The sequence below is a fragment of the Phalacrocorax aristotelis genome, chromosome 4, assembly GCF_949628215.1.
Source record: "Phalacrocorax aristotelis chromosome 4, bGulAri2.1, whole genome shotgun sequence".
Classification (NCBI taxonomy): domain Eukaryota; kingdom Metazoa; phylum Chordata; class Aves; order Suliformes; family Phalacrocoracidae; genus Phalacrocorax; species Phalacrocorax aristotelis.
Window position 1 is genome coordinate 16,740,015 of NC_134279.1, and position 10,132 is coordinate 16,750,146.

Consider the following 10,132-nt stretch of genomic DNA (forward strand, 5'->3'; position numbering starts at 1 on the left):
TTGTCAGCTAGGCCAGCAAATCTGTAAAATATCTAGAAATCCCTTGCCGGCTAAAACAATTTCTGTAGTGTTTCAGTTAGTACCCACAGCTTTAGGAATGTTGCTAGAGGCAATGGAAGTTCTGCTCTCTGTGGGCCAGAATTACATACGTACCGGGGTTTGGGTTTTATTTTGTTTTGTTCTGTTTTCTTTCTCTCCCAGTGGTCCCAGTTGGGCTTTATGCTTAAACAATCTACAGCGTCTTTCCCAGGGCTTCTGCACTATATCATGTTAGAAGGCAAGTGGCAACTGCATGATTAAAGAAGGGGCATTTAGAATGAATAGTACCTACCCATGGGCTGTGCTGACAAACACTTTACGTTGGTTTTTGCTCAAGGAGGATAGAAAAGGGAAGGAAAAGGTCATACATGTTGAATCTGTAATGTAAAATTCTAGTTTCTATTTTCCTATGTCATTATGGACCTGTATTTTAGAAGATTATTGACAAAACTAGTGGTTTTCGGTAGTGATGTTTGGAACAACATTCTGATTTTCTTTCTTGTATTCTTGTGCTAGAAAACTCTTAGAAAAATTCCAGACGCTCTGGGGAAATTCAAAGTCTAATCAATGCCTTCCACCTGTTTTTGTTTTAAATACTGTATTGCTCAGTGGAGCTTAAGCATATCACAGTACATCTACCGTGTAATGTTTAGATATCTTAATAGAATAACTTAACTCTAAATAGTCTGCTTGTTCTGGGAAGTAAAGTTATTTTACCCTAAACAAAGACTGTATGCTGTTTCACCCAGAGGAACCAATTTATTTTCCTTTCCTGAGTCTGTTTTGAAATGTGGAAGTGCCCACAAGACTCCTGCTGCTGTAAGCCGGGGCTGTCACAGTGTCAGCTCCGCTTTTTTACGAAGTACTGCCTTTCAAAAATCTGAGATGTTAAAAGGGGTTCGTGCAAAGTTTTGAGACTTTCCAAGGAAATACAAGTCAGAAATGCAGCTTTTAGAACATTGCTGAAATTTTGCGCTTTGGGGATTATTTGAGAGTCTGAAGCTCATGCTGTGAGAAAGATCAGTTGCAGAGTTGTTTCAGTTTCATACCTAGCAGAATCGTAGATAAACTACACTGGGGAAAAGCAGAACAGTAAAATTGATTCATGTCGTCTTCTATGCCAGTTGGAGTACTTGGGAGTAAAAGCATCCTTTCGTTTGTTAAATCTTGAAGGGCATGTCATGAAACTGAAATGTTGACAGGGTGACCTTTTTATTCTGTTCATTCCTTCATTCATATATATATCTATATATAGGCAAGTGGCTGAGAAATTTATTAATAAACAATAAAAACAAATAAATCAACAACTTGGCTTCATGACAAGCCAATGACTTAGTAAAATTGCATAGGTATTAGTAAAGGTTCAAAGTCTACACTTTATTTAATCCAAAGATCACAAAAACCACTGCATTTTGCAGGTAGTGGAAGAGTTAAAGATTAATGGCTTAAATTTTCCTTTTAATACAGCATTTCTTCAGTAAAAGCCTCAAGTATAAAATTCAAGTGAACCATGACCATAAGGTTAATGGATTTTCATCAGCTGAATTTTATAAGTGTAGCAAATAATTATTTGTCACGGTCTTCATTACAATTTGAAAATACCCTTAGGAGACTTCCATTGCAATAGAGAAGAACCCCCCCCCCCATATTGATTTTTGCTTCTAATGAATAATCTTTTTAATAATTGCGTGTGGTACGTTAGGTCTCATGATCATCCACTCAGTGCGTGCCAGTTCTAGATACCTGTCACAGTCTTACCTCAGTTTGTTTTCTACCCCTTTCTTACTGAGTTACTCTACTCTTCTAAGCGGGTCTCTAATGAGTTTTCAAGCTCCTTGGGGCTGTGCTTTGGGAGGTGCTTAGCATATTCTTGTAGGCTGGCAGAAACAGTCGCAGAAGAAATGTATGGTTGGAACATTTGTTTTTGGGGGGAGAAGCTTCAGCTCAGAATGTTCAACTCTAACCTTGGTTAGTATGCAATTCTCCATACTTGGATATGGTTGGAAAAAAACTCTACATATTCTCCTTTATTGTGCCTAAATTTACATGTATGTGTTGTTATTGTAATTCAAAACGCAGCTAGAATAGCTTTATCATCTGGTTTTTTTCAGTGCTATATTATTTTGTTTACAGTATATGTTTGTATTTCAGTTACATTCATTTTAAAGTAATTGTGTAAAATAAAATTTTAGCAATGTGAGTCTCTGATTACTTGGGAGTTGTTGCAGTAAACACAATTTATAATATAGTATAGAAAATTAATGTAAGTGTTGCACACCATATCGTTCTTAAAGGAATTATTTGGCATCATAGTAATAGATTATAGCAATACAAAAAATACAGATGTGCAATATGTCTGACTTCAGTTATTGCTGTTCACGAAGCAGTATCTTGCGTACACTGTATATTTTTGTTTCTAGGCTTGTCAGCAGTCTGTATAAACACTTTAATGTTGCATGAACGTAACACTGTTGTGTTTTAGTTTCATTTTTGTGGTGCATGCACTATAAATTCTGTATATTAAAAAAAAAACCACAACAAATTTCTGTTCCTGAGGAATTTAAAATCATAGTATGTTACAAGTTTTGAATATTGAAAAACTGTAGAAGCAGAGGTTCTACAGTTTTTTGGTTCAGAGTGCCAAAATACTTGCAGACTTCAGCAGAGAGATATGTTTGCAAGATCCTGTCTTCAGTTCTTTCTACTGTTTCCTAAATTTAAGTCTTTGAGCTGGAATTTTGCTTGTAGGCTATCATCTTGAGGCAATTTCTTTGTCTTTCAGTGACAGCGTTTAAAAAGTGGATCAATCTATTTGTAGAATGTGTGTGTTTGGAATTTCAAAGCCATTGCTCTGAATATCCTCCATTCTTATACTGTTATGTTGAAAAGTTTTGTGGCTCCCTGCCTTGGGCTGAAATTTATCATGAATTAGTCCCAGTGTGAAGGATGTGTATTTTGTTGAAATGTTGCCCAAATTTAGCTGATTCACAAATCTCGTGTTAAATACAGCCAGTAGGTAATGCTTAGCATCTACATTCTGTACTGAACATCTGTGGCCCAGGGATGCAGGCTTTTCCCCTGCAACCAACAGTGAGGTGCACAAAAATGCCACAGCAAGAAATGTGATGAGACGATCCTGGACAAGGAAGGGGAAGGACTGATGGGGAAGCAGAGGAGAAAGAAGAGCAGAATTGAGGATAGAACCAAGGAGAGAATGAAAGAGATGTTTGCAGGAGTGACAGGAACAGAGAAGTAGAGATCAGAATGTTACTTGTCAGAGACTGGAAGAAGACGAGAAGAGGCAGAAAGGAGTGAAGGAAAAATAGGAACTGGAAGTAGGAGAAATGCAGTGAAGGATTAGGTAGGATCAGGAGTTTAATACTAGATAGTGCTTCATAGTAGCAAATTTCCTTATTTTCCTTTTGATAACAGCAAATCATCAAGCAAACAACTAACAAACAGTGTTGTTTCTCACCGTTCTGCACGCTGAAATGAAGAGGATGATAGGCTGCTGCTGTACTGAGCATTGCATACAAAAATAAAGGTAGAGAGCAGAGAAGGGAAAAAACAGAAGTAAGCTGGGGAGCAATAGTCAGAACAAGAACTGAGAAGGAGCATCTGGAAGCAGGAGGAGAGAGTATAGGAAAAGGCTTACAGCAGTTTATTAATAATAGTCCAAACTGTAGTTTTAAGGGTCATGATCTTGCTGGTAGCTCATGCTGATGTCATTCCATATGACAGAATTCATACAACTTTTTGGGGTTGGTTGTTTTGGTTTGTTGTTTTTTTTTTGTTTGTTTTTTTTTTTTAGAAAACCCTACAAACCCCTCAATTTTCCCAGATAGTTGGAGGATAAAACTCTAAAATCAAGGCCTGGTTTTGTCTACTGCTTACATTTCTTTTCTGCTTGGCAGCAGAACAGGGTTTTCCTTTCAGAAGGAAACTCTTCAGGGTTACTGTAGTAGTAAATACTAAGACCTGTGTTGAAAAGATGTGTAAGGTCTTGGTATTGCTGTGAGAAAAGTCAGTAATGGGATCTTCCAGGGGTTGGTGTTGGGAACTAGTTTTACTCAGTGTTTTATGAGGTAGGAAATACTGAAGGTCTACAGAGTGATGAAGGCAATGGATGAGGTGAATGTGGAACTGTTACTCAGGAAACCCCACAATATGAGGCCTATGGGGTACTCATTGAAACTAGTAGGATCACTTCAAAACAGATAAAACTATTTTTCACTGTAATTAACTTCTTTCATTTTTTTTAATCCATAGAAGGCATCAGAAGGCTCAAAAGGATTAAGAAAATTCATGAGCAGCACATCCATAAACAGATACCAAAGGGAATGGACAGAGATATACTTTCTGATATTAGTGATCCTGTGATTGTGGGTGCTGGGGAGCAGAGGGGAAGGGACTGTAGGGTGGCCAGCCTCACAGCTTCTCCTGCTGCCACTGTTGGTGATACAACACTAGGCTAGATGAATCATGGTCTGTCTGACCCTATAGAGTATCACTTATTTTAGTAAAATTTCACTTTTCAGTTCTCTTAAACCACATTTTGCCTTATTGAAACTGGCAAAATCCCAGTTAAAGAAATATTTCTCATGCTTCTAGTCATCTTAATATCTGATAATGTAATCTGGTATAGTCACCAGGTAACTGAGGAAAGTTACTGTTCTGCCAGGTACTCAGTATGTATTGTGATTTTTCCAACAGCACACAAGAAACATCAAAATAGATTGAAGACTCCTGTTTCAATAAGTCTTTACTGTGAAAACGAGTGATATCCATTCTTTCTCCATGATCTGGATCCCAAATAAAGACTTCAAATGTACATTTGCCATCAGTCCCCACGATCCATGCAAAATCAGTGTATAAGCCATTGTATTTGTCACAGGCAGTTTCAGGATAGATGATGAATGGAAGCACAGTCTCTACAAAGAGAGGTGGATCATTATCTTATTAATCCAGAGCAGGATTCCAAAAACATTGGTCTAGATTAATTCTAGTAATTCATGTAACATTTCAGTTCTCTCCATCATTCAGCCCTTTGCCAGAGAGGAAAGGATAACTTCTGCTAGGCTAGTATTAAAGACTCTTGGGGGAATGTCAGGCACTATATTTTAATGCCAGTGCTGCTGGATCTTGTAAATCTAGCTAATTAGGAGAGTACATTTCTTTAGATGACCTCGTATTAGATCTTTGGAATATGGAATAAATCACAGGTGAGGTAAAACTGAACTAGTGGTGTCTAATGTAGTAAAAGATACTTGTGCATAATAATGTTAATTTTATTGCTGGGTAGAATAATGTAACAAAAATGTTGCTTCCCAAAAGCCTGTATTGATATCAAGTCTCCCTAGGCATTCAGCTGTCAATATGAAACTTCTTCTGAAAGTAAAAGAGGGGGAGTAAGAGCAGCACATTTATCTGACAAATATCCATGTGGTTTCCCCTTAGGCAATTCAGCTGAGTCGAGATGGACAGTATCTGCTTACAGGTGGAGACAACGGAGTTGTCATGGTGTGGCAGGTGTGGGACCTCAAGCAGCTTTTTGCTTACCCAGGGTGTGATGCTGGAATCCGATCCATGGCCCTATCGTACGACCAAAGGTTAGAGCAAAGTCTGGTCATCACAAGAGTTTAAGAGAATATATATTTACAATTAAATTGTATTTTTGTTTTTCTTCTGATGTTGATTTTTTGTGGATCACAGATCCTGGTGATTATATTGAGAATTCTGTGCTTGCATAAGTTCCTTTCTAACATGTCTTGTTTAGGGCAGATAATGTTTTTCAGGATTTCAGCTCTTGGGGGAACGGAGAGTGATTCAAGAAATCTTTCTTTGGCAGACTTTCAAGATAGTTTGAGTTATTGGCCTGTACCAATGTACAGTGTGGGTCACGTGGAGGGTGGAAGGTTACATAAGTGCTTTTCATGTTTCTTCTTTCACTTACAACACAAATCACATTCCTAATTCCAGACCTTTATGTTGAAAATGGAACAGTTAGAATAGTTGCACAGTAAGATTTCCTCCACACATCCATAATTTGCTCAAGCAAATATTGATTTTCATTTCTAGGAAAGCTATTTCATCCACATAAAGCATGACCCTCCTTGAAGGTTCCTTCTACTGAGGCAATCAGTTAATATTTTTACTGCATTTTTACATTACATTTTCTGATGCAGCTGTGCTTAAAAGTCCTCCTGTGTTTTTTATCACAAAAGTACTGGTTTTTTATACGATGGATGTTTACCATTTCATTCGTACACTTTTAGCTTGTGGGCTAGAATTTTGTTTGCTTTGATGTATTTGCTTAGGAGAGTTCCTGCGTACTTTTCGAGCAGATTCGGCTCCTAAATCCCTTAGCAGTGTCTACGTTGTGCAGTAAAGTGTAGTGCTGAGACTCTTAACCTTCCACTTACTGAATGTTTTAACATTTTTACCAGGACTACATTTCTAAAACTTACTTAAAATGAAGTTACAAAAATCAAAACCAACAAAATCTGTGGACTTCAATCAAACATTCGGCAATTTCTTGTTAAGCATAATTAGATATTGCGGGCACTTTGGAAGAAACAGGTTTCTGTTAAAAAGCCCCTGCTGTTAAAAATATTTCAAAAGCTGTAGTTACAGCTGCTGAATTTTAGACTTCTGAAATGTATAAAATTTTACATTTAGAGAATCTTTAAACTGTAATTAATGGCATGGCAACAAGAACTTCGCATGTCAATAAACTGAAATTTAATACGGACATCTATAAATTTATCCATGTGCTCAAGCTAGGAACCTATTCACTTTGGGTTTGAAGACACATAAACTCAGAAGGGATTTACTGAGAGTATTTTACTGAGTAATTACTCAGTAATTGCAGGTAGTTACTTGGAGTAATTTCTTTGCTATGCATGAATGTGTGTGTGTGAATGGCAGTGTGTAAAAAGACATTTTAATATTAAAAAAATCAAAATGGTGCTCTTGAAATGAAATAGTGTGATACTACCAAAATGCATTGTTTTGATGATCTCATATTCAGTCTTTCTTTTGAAGGAAAAATTACATCTTTTTACATTGTGGTTTTTGTTGGTTTTTTTCTTAATTTTGAGGCTTATTTCCTAAAATACCAGAATTTTACATATCTTCATACTTTTGACTTTCATAAAACTTTAATACGAGACAGTAGAAAAGATGATATAGAAACTTTTGTAATTGTGTGCTGTGTAAGGGTCATGGCTTTTCAAACAGATCTAAATGATCTCTAGTAGTAGGCCAAGGGTAAGGAATTTAGAAAGAAAGAGTGCCTCAGTGGGAAAGCACAGTGATTGCTTTCAGGAACTTCCAAAACAATCTAAGCCTTCAGATTGCTTTCAAACCCAACCACTAACATTTCCAACTGAAGTCCTGTGCCTACATCCAATTCCTTCATATAGATCATGTGTTTGAATGGGGGAGGTGAAAATGAAATGAACAGTTCTCCTAGCCTTCCTTCACTTTGCTGCTTCACCAGGGCTTCATTCTACTCCAGTACCCCCGCAAAAACTGACCAAGCAAGCCAAGAAATAATCCCAGGAAATCTGAAGTGGCCTTGCAGGACAGTCATGCTCATAGTTCTGTTGTCTAACTCTCAATTGTAGCTTCAGGCTGACCATACAAACTGTTGCATGGTGTTTTGTATGTTTTGTGATCCATAAATCTGCTTTATTCAAATCCAGCTTTCTGGAGTCCTTGGAAGCCCAAGACGGGAGCCCCTAAAGCCTGACTTTTCTGGCATGGGGAGCACTTCCAGCTCCAGCTGTCTTCGGTGGAAGTTGGTCATTGCCTGGGGTTCTCGTGCCTATATTGATGTAACTCTTTGGTGTGTTGACTCATATATCGGAACGTGAGGTGGTTTGCTAATGAATATGGTCTTGTGCTTTCCTTAGGTGTATAATGACTGGCATGGCATCTGGGAGCATAGTGGTTTTCTACAATGATTTCAATCGTTGGCACCATGAGTATCAAACCAGGTACTGATCTTCACAGAGACCAAGATTAGCACTGGTGTGGGCAGCTGTTGTTGGAAGGAGGCAGAACACAGCGTGCCTCCCTTGGTGTCTTGCCACAACATTGTTCCTTATAAATAGCTATATTACATCTGAATGTAACTTAAATTTGCTGGAAGAAGCAACCTATTTTTTAAAGTTAATTGCTATTTTTGTAGACCTTGCTTGACTTTTTTGGGGGAAGGGCAAAGAAGCAGAAAAATGGCTGCTGGGTTCTCTAGTTAAAAATCTATATTTTTAGTCATAACGAGAAGTCTATTTTGATCCCTGTAATGTAAAAGAAACCTAAAGTAAAGATGGTTAAAACTCACATTCTAGCTATATTATGAAGAAATGGATTTTCCATCGGAAGCTTTACCTACAACCTTGAGGAGTATATGATTTTAACATAATGGAAATGAATTATGACGTTTGGGGTATTTTGATCTGTGCTATCTGTACCACACTTTGTCTCTTACTTTTCCAAATGATTGTACTACAACAGCACTGAAGTTTCTGGGAATCAATAGTAATATTTATATTATGGTTAATGTAATTTTAAACTTTGCAAATCATTTCCATCAATGTTACTATTCAAGCATGTTTCTAGGCCTAGACAATTAGTTCTTTTTCAGTTGTATGTTTTGTGCCGTTGAGAGAGAGAAATCGGGAGTGGAGCTTGTTTTACATTGAGTGTGAATCCTTCTAGTTTCTACCTGGCATCTCCTTCAAAGCACACCAAAATGTGGATTGTTCGTCAAAATCAGAAAGGCTATTTTGGAGACTTTAAAATCAAATTAGAAACCCACAGAGGCAGGTATTTTTTTAATAGGTGCAAGTACCAAAGCACACTTCTGCTGGTTGACTGTGGAAGCACTAAAAAGGCAGGGGGTTGCTGGTGCGCAGCCTCTATACAGCAGTAGAAGCACTAGACTTAGAGGTGACTTTCTTTTTTATCCCAGAACTAGCCCCTGCAATACTGTAGCACATGCGTATTCCTTTTCTGCATATAGCAACAGTATCTTTTATATTTTGCTGTCATAAATCCAGTCAGATCCTGCCCAATCATATTAAATTATCTCTTTCTTTTAGGAAATGAAAAATAATTTATACTAAGGAACAGTAAGTTATTTTGGTGTTGCACAAATCTACTTTTCTACAAGATTGCTGTGCAGAACTCTGAAAATCTTTGTGAAAAGAACTCTTATTGTTTTGTAAGTCTGTATTGCATAAAAATCTTCTTTGTATGTTGTGATCTATGAGTTGAAATTTACATTCCATATATGTATTGATACATGCATTTCTCTAGCTGCCTACTAGAGCCGTTCCTGTTTTTTCTAAGCATTTAACTACTGTCTCTTTCAGTAAAGATTTGGAATGAGAAAATTCAGTTTGAGTGAAAAAATTAAATAAAACTACGTTTGTAATTGAGAGCTTCAGTGGAGTACTGGGTTCTTGTGATGCAATGTATATTCACAATACAGGAAATAGGTGCTGTGGCTAATGCATTTGAAGTACTCTTGGTGTTTATGCAATGGTGACGAAGTTTTCTGTGCTTTCTACGTTTTTATACTGATACGGTTATGCTGATATCAGTAGAGTTACACTTTTCTGTTTTGTGTAGCAGAAGGATGATCTGATTGAGCAAAGGCTATAGTTGTCATGTCTGTGGTCAAGTGCCCTGTATATCAAGTTTTGCATTTGTTATGCACTTCCTTAAGTTCAAACAACACAGAATCACAGAATGGTAGGGGTTGGAAGGGGCCTCTGGAGATCATCTTGTCCAACCCCCCTGCTTGAGCAGGCACACCCAGAGCAGGGGGCACAGGGATGCATCCAGGCAGGTTTTAAATGTCTCCAGGGGAGAAGACTGCACAGCCTCCCTGGGCAGCCTGTGCCACTGCTCTGTCACCCTCACAGGAAAGAAGATTTTTCTCAAATTGAGGTGGAGAAAACAACATTCGTAGCCTTGTATCAGAAGATCTTGAGGGGAAACTGGTATGTTCTTGAAGTGCAATTTGCATTTTTCTCAAGCCAGGGGTGGGTTTCCTAGGCTAGGTGGAGGGAAAGAACAAACA

General features: G+C 37.8%; 1 protein-coding gene across 1 annotated transcript in view; it reads left to right on the plus strand.

Annotated features, from left to right (window-relative positions):
• Nucleotides 1–9,485, plus strand: part of LRBA (LPS responsive beige-like anchor protein) — a 419,175-nt gene extending 409,690 nt beyond the window's left edge. Inside the window, exons 56-58 of the mRNA XM_075090413.1 lie at nt 5,497–5,648; nt 7,956–8,039; nt 9,147–9,485. Coding sequence (XP_074946514.1) covers nt 5,497–5,648; nt 7,956–8,039; nt 9,147–9,153 — 243 coding nt within the window. The 3' untranslated portion in view covers nt 9,154–9,485. The remainder of the gene's footprint in view (nt 1–5,496; nt 5,649–7,955; nt 8,040–9,146) is intronic.
• Nucleotides 9,486–10,132: the final 647 nt, after the last annotated feature.